Consider the following 17997-nt stretch of genomic DNA (forward strand, 5'->3'; position numbering starts at 1 on the left):
CTTCAGGTAACATTAGTTTTCTCAGGAAGTAGAAGAAATAGTTCAAGAATGGATCTGTTAATAAAAAGACCAAATATGACAAAGCAAAAATTAAAGTCCTATTTATCATTACACTCCTCTAGAGTCATAGATGTAATAAAAAGTTCATTACAATTGGAACTGTGATGAGAAAGACTGGACAAGGAATAGTATTTATACTGCCACCACACACAGAGAGGAAGACCGTAAAAGGAGGTTAAAAATCTCACTGTTAGAAAACTGTAGCAATTCTTCAGGGAACGAGTTTGCAACTGCAATAAAACATGAATTACTTCTAATATGTTGTACACATCTTTATGGGGTGCCAGTAAATGTGGAGTGTGCAGTGTGTGAGTAATTTTTTAAGCATGACTCAGGCCTTTATAGAAAACTCTTTGTTATGGTACTTGAAAGTGAGACTCCACCTCGGTGGTTTCACAAAAACCACTTATGAAAATGCTACTTTTTTTCAAGTACCATCATACTTACAGAGTGTTTAAAGTAGTCGTGGAGTTAGACTTTTTCAGTGTGTCGTATTTTATAAAACAAAAGTGGAAAGAAAAACATTTTGATTCATGAACTACATAATTCATGGTTGAACACAGTTTTAGATGTGTGTTATAATTTCACTTGCAAATTGAAACTTTCAAAATTGAAGTTGGAAAAATGTAACGAAAATCAGATTTCCCCAGAAATTTTGAATAACATTAAAATGAAAGTCAGTGGTTTCTCCCATTCAGCTTCACATACTATCCCACTCGGTGAACTTGTTTCACTGGTCCCAAAACACTGACAGATGATAAAGATGACATACTTTTGTGAAAAAAATAATCATGGCATAGGGGCTTATACGTAAGCAGTGGATCAGGCGGGGAAAGTATACAAATCCATCAAAATATGGCAGAGACAGAAAAGCTTAAATACTGTGAAGTGTGACTGCTGACAGGTGGCTGATTACAAACAGGGTGCTGCTGGGAGAGAAGGCAAATAGGTACACTGAGGAAAATTGAATGATTAACATTAGGAGCTCAACTGAGAGTCAAATAAAGGGAAAAAAATATTCAACAAATAACTACATCCAACATGCACAAGTAACCAAACAATAGCATGAATTAAGGAATCAAATTACATTTATGTGCCAAGACCTACTGAACAATAATAAATACTGCAAACTGATTAGGATATGACAAGACAACACAGAGATGGTCAAAGCTTAAACCAGAAAACCAAAGAGTAAAAAGTGCGAAGGGAATCTAACTACTTTTAAATACTCAGTTAGTCTGGTGAATAAATACATCAATTCTTAAATCCCTTTTACACACACACACACACACGCCCACAAGCACACATACACTTCTAAGGGTTTCTTAAAGAGACCACTAAGTCTAAAGGGCTTGGGTTTTTTTTTCACAGTTGAGAAAGGTGTTTTAAACCCAGCAGCTGTACCACTATGCAGCCAATCACAGTGATCACCTTTGCATTTTCCTGCAAGTGTTACTTGTACTTTTCATAAATTAAAAACTTGATTCATTCTTAATTATTTCCGTCCTGAACAAATTTAAGAATAAATTTGTTCCTAAACAAAGTATTTAGCAATAGTCAAACAGCTTTTTCTTAAAAGCTATTTAACTAACGAGTGTATGTTATTATTTAATACTTTTTAAAAGGATTGTTAAAGTCTTAATTTTTGATCTGTTCTTGCAAATAGTTTTTTTTAAACTTGTACTTAAGTCATGTTTTATAAAATTTTAATATCCTTGAAGGACAGTTTGTCTATTGAGACTTTGTGGTAAAATAATAATGAAATAAATAAAATAAATAATAGGGTAAAACATTGATTTTATTGGCTAATTGTGTACTGATCCCGGTATGAAAACAGTTCTGGTGTTTTATTGCTAAGAGAGTTTGCTGTCATATATTTTACATCTCCAGCCTTTTTAGGAAGGGTTGACATAGAACTAAGATTATCTAAAGGGTCAGTTTTAAAACGTATTTGCTTTAAAATGGAAAATTAGGATCATGCAAACCATTACCCAATATGCATGTATTGCCAATTACCCATACATAGAATATTCATCAACCTCCCCAGTTCTTTAATTTAAATGTGATGTCAGAGGTTTTGTTCCAATGTTGGGGAAAGAGCATGCATCCAAAAGCACTGTAACATTAGAAGTCTGCATCAGAAAATTGCATGAGAAAGTAAGTAAACAGTATACAAAGGAGAAGAAGAAAGAAAAGAAAAAAAAACGAGACATTGGCTTCCGTGCTTGTCCTAACCACAGCATCTGTTGGCCTGCCAAAGGTAGCATTCATGAAAACAAATAATGGTGACTTTAACACTTAACTGGAAGTGCCAGTAATCCCTAGTGGGATTTACGATTCTGAAATTGCTCTCACAGTTTATTTGTGGCTGCTGACAACTCGTCCCTCTTATTATGCAGGTGAATTTAAGTGGAAACATCAGAGCAACAGCAAGGCCTTTATTTCACGGGGGCCACTGCTCTCACGCCATATAGTGAAGTTAGTTTTGCCTGCTCCCAAATTGTAGGCTCATAAAGCAATCTCTTGCAATATTTAGGGTGAAAACTGTTCAAGCTGACATGCTAAATAATTCAGTGGACTCTTTATTTGCGAGCACAAAGATAACCCTAAATAAATATTGAAAAAAAAAAAATAATACTTATGGCGGCTCCTGTGTTTTTTCTTAAATTAACACCTTCAAAAATTAAAAAGTCTTTTTGTGGCAGCAATAATTCATTTAAGCCAGGGGTGGGAACTCCTGATAAGCACATCTGCCAGTCAAGATAATTTATTTCTTCTTTTGATGTTTGCTTTTTAAACAGCACAAATGCAAAAGTGTTGCCTCTTAGAGTTTTTACTTTTTTGTTATGCTGAAATGTCAAACAAGTTTTAGAATCACACAAATGTGTTTAATATTAAGCACATCTTTGTAATTTAAACACACATGATCGTTTTACAAAGATAACGAGGGTAAACATAAAAAAAATGCTCTCAAATGATGACTTTATTTATTAAGGTAATAAAAACAACTATCAAACAGACTTGGTGCAATGTTATTGAACAAATAATAACAACTGTGTTCAGTTATGCAGATTACTGCCAGACCTGTAAAATCAAACATTAATTCAAACAGCCTTCATGCAGTAAGACACCTAAAAAAGAAAATCAAATATGCTGATTTGAAGAAGTTTGACAAAGTATAAAAACAAAGTCATGACATCTACTCCATCTGTCTCAACAGCATTACAAAGACCTTTCTAGACTTTTGGGACTCCAGCAAACCACGGTGAGTGTCCTCATCCAAAATAGAGAAAATAAAGGAACAGTGGTGAACCTACTGAAATGCCTTTGTTTGACTCATTCAGAAGGTGATAAAACAACCTTAAACCACGTCTAAAACTAGTGCTTCTCGTCAGAGAAGTACTAGTGTTTCTCTTACTAGTGCTTCTCGTCAGAGAAACACTAAGGCCCGTCATGACATTGGCTAACCCTTATCTGGATGCTCTCCAAGATTTCTGGACTGATGAGAAAAAAACAGAACTTTCTTAAAGCAATATTTTAAACCATTGCACAATAGGAATGCCACAAATAGTAAACCATGGTGGTGGTAGTTTAATGGTCCGGGACTGCTTTTGCTGCTTCATGATCTGGATGATTTGCTGTTATTTCAACTTGAATTATCCTTTTGAATAGAAATTCCTCACAGAGATTGTATAACTGTGATAATCCAAGGAACAAGTGCACTTGGTTTATGAAGCAGGATAATAATCTGAAGAATAGTAGCGATTGGGTGATTTAAACAAAGAAAAAATTGAAGGTTTTGAATTGGCCCAGTCAAAATCCAGGCTTAACATTGAATGAGATGGTGTGACGTGGTCAGGAGACTATTCATGCTCCACAGTCCTTTAATGTGGCTTAAAAAAATTCTGCAAAACAAGAATGTAGAAGACTCTCTGCCAGGTACTGTGAAAGCAGTATGGCAGTTGTTCCCACCAAAGTTTGTTGGGGTAGTTTTGTGTTCAACCCGTTCTCACTCCCAACTCGTCATATATTGACGCATGGGACATCCTTCCTCGTCACATATTGACGCGCAGGGTACCCCTTTCGCGTCAATATGTGACGCGAGGGGTTTTACCTTATGCCTTACCATAATTTTTGCCCTAAACCTAACCAATTTGTGGGGTTTTGAAGTGTCTGCAGTGTTTGTGAGGACCCTTCGTGTGAATAATCCATGTAAAACATGCGACCTTTCCGAAATCGTCAAAATCGTCAACATTTTACAGTGAAGGAACTTGCCCAAGTCGTCAAGTATTGACGCGAAGGGGGTCAATATGTGACGCATGGTCAGACGGCGTCCCAACTCGTCAATATATCACGAGTCGGTGTTGTTGTGTTTTGTTTTTTTTAAATGAATGAACGCATTATTTGAAAACTGCTTTCTGTATTTTTTGTTGCTTGAGTTGTGTTGAAGTTAAAGCATTTAGCCAATGTGCTGTTGTTGGTGTGTTGGTTCTTTAAAAAGTAAATGAAAGTCCCAGCATTCAAAGAGCCAAGATAATGATGAATTACTCTCTTTGGTGATTGAACTGCCAGTTGGAAAAGGGGTTGATTGACTGTTTTTAAATGGTATATAAAAGACAGTATAAAAAAATCACTTCCATATGCTCTCATGTGAAAATTGTGAAACACTGTTAATTCTACTGGAGTCTTTATGTAAGCCGCATTGCATTCTATTGTTTTCTTTTTAGCTTCACTCCGTTTCCAGAGCCTTGTTTTCTGCTACAGAGAACAGATGACTGTGAGAAGATGAGGTTCACTCCCCACATCTGGAAGCATGCTTAATGATCACGGAAAAACAAGATGAACTGCTTTCTAAAAAGACACAGGGAGGGGTAGACTGCGGCCTAGGTCTCACGCTTCCCCCATTCTGCCCCCTGATTTTACATTCTGTATTTGTGACAAGCAGTGTGGTCTCAGCGGAGACTTCTCCTGAGCTCTTTAAAGTTTAATTTGGACTTGCTCTAAATTTATAGGCAACACTAAATTTAAATTCTCCTGTGTGAGAAATGAATGCTTCTATCCAAGGGGGAAAATAAAGGTTTACTACACAACCCCAAATAATCCCTTGTTGAAATATCCAGCTATTATAAAGTTACATCTATGATGGGTAACACTTTAGCATGCTTAATCGTGAGAGAATTTGTAATTAAATTCTGTCTTAATTATCTGTAATTGTAACTTCTCCAATTTGCAGTCTTGTGTATGTTTATTTAAAACTGTAGCACACATTATTCTTTCTTTCTGCTTTGATGAGTGGAATAGCTGCTTTTGTTGTTTTCGAAATCTCAAAAACAAAACATTTGTGGAGATAAAAGGTTCCTATTCTAAAAGATATATTAATGCTATTAAATCTACGGATGATACTTAATGATATGCATTCTAAACTCTGATTAAAAAAAAGCTCACACACCCTATTGCCATCTAGCCTTGTGAATAGTTTAGTTCTATGATTTATGTTCATGTCATTCCAGCAAATTTATGATGGATGTTCTTTTAAGGTGAGGATGATGAAAAATATAAAGTATTTAAAGGTATTTTCATCTTTCAGAATAAGCCATGATCAGAGCGAGAATCATACACTTGCAAACTTTCAGAACTTCCAGAACTGGCTTGTGCAGCAATAAACTAACAATTTATGTTATCTCAAGTCATATAATAAAAATACTATTTCTCTATGGTATTTATCCCAAACAATTTATTTGCAGGAATTTGCAGATTGAACCACATTGCCTGGCATTAAATTCAGTTTTTCCACTTTAATGTCAGGTAGGATGATGAAGCTGATTTTTATTGCTAAATGCCTGAATAATGATTTCCCTCAAACTCAAATGTTTACGGACATTTTATTTATAGAACTGCCCTTTCTTGAGAATAAATATATTGTGTGTTTTCCTTCTATCTCTTATAGCTAGTTGCTAAGCTAAACCTACAGGAAACGACATGCAAAGGGGAGCTCTGCTTAGAAGAAATTACACATCCAAAAATAAAGATCCTTGTCTCTGAATGCATTTGGGAACTGTAATGTTTGTTATTTTGATTGGGAAAAATTACTTCTTGCACATCACTGTTAGATCAGATAAAAATAGCACCTTCAGGCATCTGGAAATTGTGAATTGTGTAGGTTCATAATTCTCTTAGTGATATGTATTACTTTCAGAAAACTTACATTAAGTCGTGTGCATGTGCTTCCTTTTGTGTGCTTTAATCCCATTGCTAATCCCAGCATCATAGCTACACACTTGAGCAAGTTGCAACACTTGCTCAAGGAAAGGATGACAGTTGTTGTCCTTTTATATGACACATATACCTGACATCACATGGGAGATATCATTTCAAAATTGATCATTTTCTGTCTCTGAACCAAGCCATAAAGGGGCAATAGTTTTCAGAGTTTAATAGTAAGCTGTTCCATTAATAAAAGGCTGGGCTGCAAAGAATATGTGGTGACATTCATATGAATGTCAAGACCAGAGGGTTTTGGGCAGAATACTGCAGTGTAATTAAATGACGAAAATTCTGGTGACCAAGCAGAACGATAAACTGAAATGACACCAAGAAATGGCAGACAGAAATGTAATCTTCCACAGACTTATTCATCTAACCCTATCAAATATTTTACTTTTAGTTCAGTTGGATCAAAGAAGTGTGAAAGTAAAACCTTTCTCAGTCTAATGTTGATAAGGATGTGATTTTAAACAGTAAACGAGTGAGAAACAACACTCACTCATTTACTTGAGGTGTAGCCAGACAAGTTTCCGCATAATGATCTTTCCTCATGATCCCATCTTTTTTGTGAAGCACACAATCCCATCTAGAGGCAAAAGGCAAACACAACATAATGCTCCCACTCTCATACTTTTGCTCTTATTCGCAAAATAAGATCATCTAGAACAAATGATCTTTTGTTCTAGATATAACAAAGATCATTTGAGCAAGACTGTAGGAAATGTCTCCCAAAAATAAAGGACCTTGTCTCTGACCCTAGAAGTCAATGATTAGAAGTTGATTAGCCATCAGAGGGCAAAGGTGGAAATGAAAAAAAGTCTTAAAAAAGGACAAAAGTCCTTCTTAAAAAAAGGACAAACATGAATTTGATGTTTACCAAATTCTACAGTTGCATCTTCCAGAAGATCCTGTGCAACTCTGTAGTCAGTGATAAACTAAATACTATTACCAATACGAATTAACAGGAACGTGCAAAACACTGAGTTACATTGGCTATACGGTGATGTGCATTAGAGAAAAATGTGAAATGTGATACAAGCCATCAGTAGTACAAATAAACTGTGTTTGTTCCTTTTAAAGAGAAAGTATTATGTGAATTCAACTTTTTTAGATGTACATGATGTTGTGTAGTTCCATTACAAAAACATACGTGGAGTGTTGGTTTGATTCTTTTATAGATGTTTTAAAGAATCCTTGAATCTACCATGGCAACCATTCTAGGAGCCCTAACACCTGCTAGTACAAAGAGCCACCTATTTACTCCTCCTTGAAGCTGCAGTCTCCAGCTGAGCTTTCACCACAGAGACAAAGAAAAAAGGCCTATTTAAAAGTGTCAAACCACAAAGTAAAATTTCTTTTAAATGAGTGGTATTATGTCTTTCCTTCCAGGAACATAGTGCCATTTTATAGCACAATTAAGTAATTATGTGCTTGGAAAACACATAATGCCACCCCTTTAAACACATGGCAGCCATGTTGGAATCTGAGGTGAAGGTCGATGACCAAAAAAATTTCTCTTCTGGTGGCATTTACAGAGTTGGTACAAAACCTTGAATCCACTGACCCCAAAGTGCTGAATCAGAGGAAACTACTTTCAGGAGGGCTGATTAAAAATCTATTAAAATTCCTTATTACTGAAAGGTGCATTTTCCTACATTCATACACAAAATGAATTATTGAAGATCTGAATGTTGAATTTGAAATTAAATCTATTCTTTCAATTCAAATAGTCCTATTTTTATTTTATAGCCTATATGTAAACGTTGTTAATGCCTAATAAGATGTGGATCTAATTTTCTTTTCTCCCTGGCTGATCAGTCTCACAGTCTTTCACTATGCAAAAAGACTTCTGAACTGTCAGAGAGACCTTGATTAGAACTGAAACAAACTGATCAAAACAAACAGGGCCAATGATTAGAAGTTGAAATCAATTGATGATGTTGGAATTATACTTGCCCGAGGTCTATCCTCAGGCTTTTCACTTTTCTATTTACATGGCTGAATTTGATGAGACACTGCAATAATTTCAGCAGTAAAAGGCAACAACTGTTGCCTTTTACTGCTGAGAATGCTAAAATCAGAGGCAGCAGCATAACAGATTCACATAAATCTGAAAATCTGTTGATATGCTTATTTGTTGATTAGATCTTAAACAATAATACCCCGTCTTCTTGTATTTGGCTTTTTTTTGTTGTTGCTCTAATCTGACAATTGTATTGTTTTTTTTCTGAAATATTTGCTCTCAACAAACAATTTTAGATTTTTGAGAGGGGATCAGGGAATGGGAAACAGTTATTAAGGAAAACAGTATATTATGGCTGCGACAGACTGGCGACCTGTCCAGGGTGAACCCCGCCTCTCGCCCGGAACGATAGCTGGGGATAGGCACCAGCAACCCTCCCGACCCCATTAGGGACAAAGGGTGAATAGAAAATGGATGGATGGATGGATGGATGGATGGATGGATGGATGGATGGAGTATATTATGGAAGATCAACCATAGTGAAACTATCAGCGTATTGTTGTCTGTTTGTGCCTTCATCTGCATTAGGAATGGTTCTCTGTTCAGAGCTTAAGTAATTACAGAAAAACCTCCCCATTTGGAAACCATGTGCAACTCCCATGCATCCCTGATTAAAATAAATTGGGCAAATATCTACAAATGTGATCAGTTCACTGCCAAGCCTCTCAGACTGTTAACATCCCAAAATAAATGATTGTCTGCATATTTTAATTTATTGGGATGTTGCCATCATAAAAAGGCGGTAAATTCATCTTAAAGCTTAATCCAATAGGGTACAACAAAAATTTAATAAAATCTAATTTAAAAGTCGACAGGGAGCCAAGAAAATGTGCCCTATCATAAAACTAAACATAAACTTAGACTGACATCTAGTGGACTGTCATAAAACTGCAACTGATGCAAAAGGTCTATGGCTACGTCAACAGTACTACGTGGAAGATGGAGCTGTGGGTGGAGGTGATGATATATTAAGAGTATCACATTTCACAATAAGGGCATCTGGTTAACTTTACTGATTCCTCCCTCTTATTTTGCAACACCTGACGCTCTTGAAAGAGTAACATAGGTTTGTACGCCATTTCTTTTCATGTACATGTTTTAAACGAGTTGCGTGATCAAATAAATATAACGGAGACCATTATTTTGAAGGGACTTTATTAAAGCCGTTAGCTGGCTAGATGCAGGGATTTTCTATGGGTGCAGACAGAAAATCATGTGAACGATTTAGGATTAACAATGTATGCTCTCGGGGATATTAAGTTGAAAACAATGGCGCTTTTTTGTTGAATTAATTCTACATTTACATTTTCTCTCAGTTTTACCACAACTTGTTTCTTTTCCGAAAGACTGGATTTGCCTTTCAACACACTGGTGAGGATTGGAAGCTAGCTCGTCAGGTAGCAGCAGGCAGCCACATCAGCACCGCTGTTCCATGTCACACACTTTAGCATCTGAGCTATCTAGCTGCTGGGTTTGATTTCGTATGGATCTAAAGAGCTTTGGGAATAGCTTTTGCCAAGGTATAAACAATTTATCATCCTGTGTTGGTTTCTTGCAGATATTTCATCATGGCAGACAATATCATGAGCAAGGCTGCTACCATGGAGATCCCCATTAATAGCAATGGGGATACAGGGACTCTAACTGAAGATGACAGCCTGGAGCAGGTGAGTCAACTTTTATTCCACCAAATAATATTTTAATACATGATGCCACTGAGGTGTTTTTGTTTTCTTACATATTACCTGGCTGTGTGTTTAGGTCTTAAACTGATTAGGCCAAATGTTAGCTTAACCATGCAAAAGCCTGCAGCTATTGAAAGTATTAATAAGACACGTTTAAGATTGGCAGCTGGTTAAGAACTTGGGCGTATGTATTATTTGTTTGTCCAAGATGCCACCTAAGAGTATTTTTGTGCTTCAGTAATTGATGATAATCATATCCATCCCTTTTTATTTATATATAATGTAACAATAAAATAAAGTGCAATAAAACAGCCACATTTGAAACCTCTTGGGCAGGAAATAAAAAAGGCTACATTAAAATGAATGGATAACACCTTTAAACTAAGACTTTGTTCAGACATGTTTAATTTAACTTTTGCATTCATTCTACAGTTGGAACCTATATTCATGTGACATCTTGACTATGAATTTAGTTGCCCAAACTAACTTGCAGAAGTAATAAACTCCGATATAGCTATACCAGAACTTCGTTTTTTTTTCTGTCATAGCAATTATTTTGTTCATTTGGATTTAACGTGATGCTGAAAAGTCACGTTAATGAAATACCTCATCATCTTCCGGGCTCTGGCAGCCACATGAAAGTATTGGGTTTCAGATGTTGATGATTTCATCCACTTTGACAAAATGTTAACAGAAGGAATGCTCGGTGCATTATGCTGCACCCAACAGTGGGCCAAACAGACTTTTCTTTTCCTTTTTTGTAGAAGAGTTGTTGAGCTTTTACCATGACTTATCCTGGTCTCCCTTCTTTGTTTCTATGTCTAGAACAATTGTCATTTTAACGGGTGTGTAAACCTTAGGATTGGCTAAACACAATATAATTCTTTCACCCTTCAGCAGAAAGGTATCTGTCATTGTGACTCAGATTGGGTCTTCTTAGATCATACATGTTTAGTTTACTATTTGTGAAGCAGCATTTCAATATGCACATAGTGATTTAAGTAAGAAAATAAATAGTACACTCATCTTTCCTCTTTAGTTTTAGTCAAACAAAATCTAAAGTAGACATGAAAAAATTGCTTGCTTCTGACTTATATTTTATTGAAATAACATTTTATTTTGTTCAAGGTGCCCGAAACAATGTATGGAGGATCGTATGCATTTTCTTTTTGTGCCTTTCAAAACCATCATTAGTTCACTGCCACAGTAATACAAACAGGTGGCTCAGTTTTTTTTTTTTTCATTGTTTACTACTAGCATACAACTTGGTTTATAAAATGATGAAAATATGGGATTATATTTAATTTTTTGTTTGTTTGTGTTTTGCCCTGTCAACCCTATATGTGGACATTTTTTTGAATGTAAATCTCTCAGGATCTGCAGCAGGTGATGGTGTCTGGACCCAACCTGAATGAAACCAGTATCGTCTCAGGAGGTTATGGAGGACCAGCTGGGGGCATCATTCCAACAAGCTCCATCAAAGGTATTATTAGGAGCTCAAACACATTGTTTTTTATTCATTTTGACAACTTTTGTTTCTTTTTAAAGCTCACATTTGACGATGTACTATTAGTTGCCATTTCATATCTCATTGTTAAAAAAAAAAAGACTCTATGTACTGTTCCAAGGCAGACATGATTTGAAGTAGCACACTGTTCCATCCACTGTCTGTTTTCACTCTCTTGTCAGAAGCAGGCTGCTCTGAGCTTAGCCAGAGATCTGTCAGTGTTGTTGAATGCCTTAAAGGAACTCCAAGCAGCACATTAATGTAATGCACCTTGAGGAAACCATAGCAGAGCTAGAACGCTTCCTCCTCGTATATTATTGTGCCTCTAAGGAACTCGTGACCTTTAGGCTGCTGGTTCATGTTCCACACATCATATTCCTTAGGGCCTGGAGTTCGCTACAACCCTGAGTATCTGGACAGAGGATGGGCCCCTGCAGCAGGACTAGGTGGCTGTGTGTTCTAATGACAACTTTTCTTAATTTAACCTTTTATATGTTGGGATTTATGACATTCTTTAAGAGTTTTTGTATTGCTTGACTAAAAGGATTGTATGCAAACTTTGCTCGTATCTATTGACTCACAGCATTAGTAAACAAAACTGTATTGCAACTTTCAGAATTAGGGATGTACTAACGTGATATTACAGTTTTGTCTCTTAAAATGTTGACCTCATGTCCAGTTTACTCCTGTGGGCTGTAAAATGAGCTTTGGATGACTGTTTTGTTGTTACGCCGCACTTTCATTGTGACCCTAAAGTCGTGCATTTTCTAATTTTCTTTTAGCAACTTTTATTTTGCATGAGAATCCTGCATCGTGGACTGTATGTCTTCAAACGCACTGTAACACCGTCATCACAAAACCCAGTTTCTATATGTTCCTTCAGCTTGATATTTCAATATCAAGTTCCTGTGCATACACTTCCTCATTATCTGTGACCTTTTCTCATTCCTGCTTTTCATCGCCACCATGCTCATTTCAGACATTCGCATGAAATCCAGGGGTGTCAACCTGCCTAATAATAATGCTTCAGCCAGTCGACTGGCTCATCACACAAACCAGCATCCAGGTATCATCCAGCTCCTCACTATCTCCATCTAATCCTCGCTTATTGTCATAATCCATCAAATATACCACAATCCTGCAAATAAAAAAAAATAAAAATGTCCTAAAGTATGCTCAATTCTTTCTCTTTTTTTCTCCTAAGGGTCACTGAATCATAACACTAATTCAACTGAAGAAGTTTCTCGTGGAGTGGCAGTGGAGAAACTGGACAGTGTAAAGAAATGGGGCATTAATACATACAAGGTAATGCCAGTTGTGTGCTACATGTTTAAACCGTAGAAAACATTTGCCATGCTAAACTGTATGTCCACGTACTGCACAGTATACACACTCACTACATGGTCAGGGCTCCTTTTGCATTTTATCAGTGCAGCATGTCATGGTTCTGATGAGGTATGTAGTGAACCCACTATGGATAAATATCAGCCTTCAGCTCATCTGCATTGTTTAGTTCTGCTGTCTCTCATCTTCCTCATGACAGATGAGTAATCCATGAAAGGAAGCATGAAGTACTCTAAAGTCCCTTGGCAGATGGCTGGACTGAATTTGGATTTGATAACACATTGTGGACCAATGCCAGCAATTGACATGGCTCCACATGGAAAACCTCAAACTAGACCTCAACAAACCTTGATTTAGTATCTCTCCACTCTTCATCCAAACTCCAGGGCCTTGATTTTTAAATTAAAAGCAAGCGTTAGTTTTATATGCAAAGAAGACTTTGGATTTTTTTTTCTACTGAGTAAGAGACGTTGGATGTTGTCCCTGACTTAGGAGTGGCTTAGTCCAAGGACTATGGTGGTATGGTGCCAGTGGTGGCCCATGAATCAATGACTCCAGTCACAACTACAATTTATTTATGCTCTTTGCAATGAATCTGTATGAGTTTCCCTTTTTGTAGTGAATTACTGAAATGAAAGTAAGGGAAACTGGTCATGTTTTTAGGAATAAACCTATATTATCTTTGTGGTGTTTTCAGTGTACAAAGCAGATGTTCTCGGAGAAGTTTGGCAGAGGCTCTCGAACGGTGGACTTGGAATTGGAAGCCCAGATCGATGTTTTGAGAGACACCAAGAGCAAATATGAAAACATCCTAAGACTGGCGACTGCGCTCATCACTCATTTCCAAAGCATGGTGCAAACGCAGCAGGCTCTCGGGGACACGTTCACAGACCTGAGTCAGAAGTCCCCTGAGTTACAGGTGCATCGATGACTCACCGTCCACGTTGGATGGTGTCAAACAGGCGATTAAAACTTGTGTGTTTCCCTGCAGGATGAATTTGGGTATAATGCAGAAACACAAAAGCTGCTGTGCAAGAATGGTGAGGCTTTGCTGGGCGCCATCAACTTCTTTGTGTCCAGCATAAACACCCTGGTCAATAAAACCATGGAGGATACTCTGATGACAATCAGACATTATGAAAATGCAAGGTATAAAATGTTGACACTTTACTTGAGAGATTAGTATGGTAACATAAATCAAGTATTTGCAAGGGGAAAGCATGGATAAAGTTTTAACTGTTAATGTTCTTTCTGTCATGCGTGCAGACTTGAATTTGATGCCTATCGCTCTGATCTGGAGGAGCTAAGCTTGGGTCCCCGGGATGCAGCCGCTATGGTTCGCATTGAGATGGCTCAGCAGGAATACCACACCCACAGAGAGAAATACGAACGGCTCCGTAGTGATGTGTCCATCAAACTTAAATTCCTGGAAGAAAATAAGGTTTGCTTTGCAGATTTACGTATCTTCCTATTTTTTTTTTATATATAATAAACTCCAGTTATTAATAGTGGTGGGAGTCAAATAAAATCTTTAAATGAGTTGACTGCAAGGTCTGTATTTAGTCAAATTTTAATTGAAAACTATGCATCAACAAACCTCCTGACCCCATTAGGGAATAAGGGTGTAAAGAAAATGGATGGATGGATGGATGCATCAACAAAATAAGCAACATTTTAGTTTCAAAAACCCCTTTTGACTGTAAATTATTGGATAACAAGAGACATGAGCTCAACAATGAAAATGTTTATCATTTTTAATTTATTTTGATTATTCAAACATCCGATTGGTGCAAAGTGCTGTTGGGCATGTTTAGCTTTCAAGTGTTGCAGGAACCCCTGATCATTCATGTAACTTCTTTGAAAAATTCTTCATTAGAAATGTGGACGCTGACCTTAACATTGCGAACGTTTGTGCTGTTTCAAGATGTTTTACATTGAAATTGTACGTTAGGCTTGAATAGCTTTGTCTTAAATAGGCTAACTTCTTTTTGTACAACTTGCACACAACAGTATTTTCCATTTTGTTTTTTTGTAGCAAAAATGAATGCCAAGAGAAACTAATCCATATGGAATATTTATTTGTAAAAATAATAAATAAGATAAACGCAATTGATTAAAAAATTTTTTTTTTAATACATTAAAGTCTATCTAATATATAAAAATTAACGCATTGAAGTCCGAGTCCTAATAATTACACGTTGCGATAAATCCAAGGAAATTAACAAATTGTGCAGCTTTTCTTTACATTTTTATCCAATAAATGCATTGATGGTCTCAACACTTAGTTGGGCCACATCAGTTTCCAAATATACACACTATTGATTATTATTTGCATTTGAACAAAGGCTTTACTCCACCTTGAAAACATTCAATTTTCAATTTTTAAAAAAGTCTTTGTAAAGGAATTTGATCATATTTATGCAAGTCCTTACAAGCTCGTCATGCTTCAGAGATTATGCAGTGACATCACTGTTGGATGTGGTTACACATGCACAGGGGCACAAATGTGACCACACCCAAACTCAGAGATCACGGATGCTTGATGTGGTGTTTAAGCCGAAACTAGCATGTAGCTTCAAACCAAGGAGAAGAATAAGGTGCTGCTTTCAAATGTCACTTGGAAATTAGTTGGTTGTATTAATACTGAGTATTAAAAAAGCAGTCTAGTGTAAGACAAAGCGCTTGGGAGGTAAAAAAAAACAAAAAAAAAAACAGAAAGACACAAGAGACACAACATAATGACCAAACTGAGTAAACAGTTAAATAATAATGTGAAGAATGGAGAGTGCTGCATCACTGTGATTTGTGTAAGAAAAAAAAAAAACCTTGGCACCACAGAGGTTAAGGCAGTAGAGGGCTGTATGCCACATGAGAAGCACAAAGCCAATACCAAGAGCCACAAAAAGACTCCAGAAATTCCACATTTTTAGTCCCCTGAAAAGAAAGCATTTCTTTTGTATATCTGTCATGATGTAGGTCTTACATCTTTTTCCCCCCTAATGTTCTTTAAAAAGTCTTAAATTTTACTTGGTGGAACATTCAGAAACTCTGTTTACCCACTTTTTCTCTGCCTTGTAAAATCCAACATAACGATTGTTTTCAGGAGTCATCTAATTGTTACATGGAGTCCGTCCACCAGTGTGTGATTTAGTCCCACTATAAGTGAATTCCCCTGAGTTACAGGGGACTGGATAACACAATGGCCTTATTAATTTGTCAGACGTTAGTGAACAAACACCATAAAGACCAAAGAACACATCAGACAGGTCAGTGATAAAATAATATCCCAATCTGTGAACACAACACGGAGCACTGTTCCAACGACAAAATGAGAACAATAAGAAACAATTGCAAATATATCAAGACTGTGTTAAGCTCAGATGACAGTGAAACTAGTGCATATCCAAATCACACTTTTTTTATGTGTGTGTGGTTTAAAAAAAAGAAGAAAATCTTATTATCACTTTGACTTCACTTTTTACACTATTTTGCACTGGGCTGTCAGAAAATCGCAATACAATACATTAAAGTCTGTGCTTCTCATAGAACATAACATAAAAATGTTTACAGGACTGTTTCAATGTGGATTTTTAAGTATTCCTTTTTCCATTTCGTTTGCAATAACTTAACGTTCCTTCTCATTTTTTTTCCTAGGTGAAGGTGATGCACAAGCAGCTGCTTCTCTTCCATAATGCAATCTCAGCTTACTTTGCTGGCAACCAGCAGCAGTTGGAACAAACTCTTATACAGTTTAATGTAAAGTTAAAGCCTCCAGGGTCAGACAAGCCTTCCTGGCTGGAGGAGCAGTAATGGACACACAAAGTTCATCTGCTTCTTGACATTTTCAGTGACGCAACAGATGAGTGGTTCGAAGAATACATATTAAATGATTAATCTGTAGGGCCCAGATAAAAAACCTTTTTGTAATGTTTTTTTCAGTATCATTTATGACATAGATGGAAAATATTCTTTTCTTTTTGTCACATTACAAACCTCTTATTTTGCTATTCTTATAGTTGGCACAATCACTTACAGACATGTCACCCATTTATGTTCCTGATTCAAGTTTAGTATGGAGGTTCCCTTGGGCAGTTTTGCACATTAGTTTTAATTTTTACCTAAAGATACATGTAACATGTTGGTGTATATTACATTTGAGGAAGTCCATAAGTTGGAGCAGCACATCACATCCCTGAGATGGTGTACATAACGTTATGACATAGCATCTTAAATGGTATTTATTTTCTGAATCATGTTCTTCAAATTAACCTATCGTATTTCTCCTGTCACTTTGTGAAATACCTTCCAGAAGGGTCATTGTACAATGAACTAATATTTGGAATGAAATAACTTTTTTCTTTACTCTGATAAACAGTCATTATCACTTTGGTCTTCTAATTTTTTGATTATCCCAGATACAATATGTTGTAATGAGCGCAGCAACTCTATAAGCTTATAATTTCTTTCTCTTTTTTTTTTAAAACAAACTTTCTTTACCCTAGTGTATTTTGTCATATTCCGCATCACTGCATTTGTTTCATCTTTTGTCAGTAAATGCATATATTTCAGTTACATAGACTAAAAAGGATCAATAATCAGTGTCAGCCAAGTTAATTTTTGACTGGTATAATAGCAGGCGAGTGTAAAGCTATGAACAGTATGCAAGACTTATTCTTAAAGTCTCAACCCATAGAACACAAACAGTAAACCCCTAATAACAAATGCACTTTAGTTTAAAAACAAAGGTCAGTGTCTCTTCCAAAACAGAATGTAGAGCGTACCTTTTTTCATATTTTATTTATTCACTTGTTTGTAACATAAGTGTATAATACTGAGGGTTCTCTAAGGCTGTAGTTGGCTGGTTGTATTTTTCCTCTGTCTGCATTTCCAATAAAGTGCTGGATGTTATAAGTTTCATTGAACTTTGTGGTTATCTGTTATTGTTGCATTCAGATTTGTTCAGAACTAAAGCGCACTATGCATTATGTTTTCATATGAAACAAATGTATTTTCACTTGTGGGTAATAACTCTCGCTGCTGTTCACTGGAGTCCCAAATTCATAGTTTCAGAGTGATGAATGACTTTGTTTCTCATCTGTTGTTGAATTTCTGCA

The 17997-nt window shown here is 36.4% G+C and overlaps 1 protein-coding gene across 7 annotated transcripts; it reads left to right on the forward strand.

Moving 5' to 3' along the window:
* Positions 1-9495: 9495 nt before the first annotated feature.
* Positions 9496-17800, forward strand: LOC122832685 (arfaptin-2-like). 7 transcript variants are annotated; one of them, XM_044119681.1, is made up of 10 exons: positions 9497-9718; positions 9906-10014; positions 11407-11515; positions 11923-11985; positions 12519-12605; positions 12744-12844; positions 13581-13802; positions 13875-14032; positions 14150-14324; positions 16538-17800. In XM_044119681.1, exons 2-10 carry the CDS (start codon positions 9916-9918, stop codon positions 16691-16693), a joined length of 1170 nt encoding a protein of 389 aa, XP_043975616.1. In that variant the 5' UTR covers positions 9497-9718; positions 9906-9915; the 3' UTR covers positions 16694-17800. The 7 variants fall into 7 exon arrangements, with proteins under 7 accessions (XP_043975621.1, XP_043975616.1, XP_043975615.1 ...); XM_044119680.1 differs by having other exon boundaries at positions 9513-9744; XM_044119686.1 differs by lacking the exon at positions 12519-12605 and having other exon boundaries at positions 9496-9718.
* Positions 17801-17997: the final 197 nt, after the last annotated feature.

Source organism: Gambusia affinis, linkage group LG06, assembly GCF_019740435.1.
Source record: "Gambusia affinis linkage group LG06, SWU_Gaff_1.0, whole genome shotgun sequence".
NCBI classification, from domain to species: domain Eukaryota; kingdom Metazoa; phylum Chordata; class Actinopteri; order Cyprinodontiformes; family Poeciliidae; genus Gambusia; species Gambusia affinis.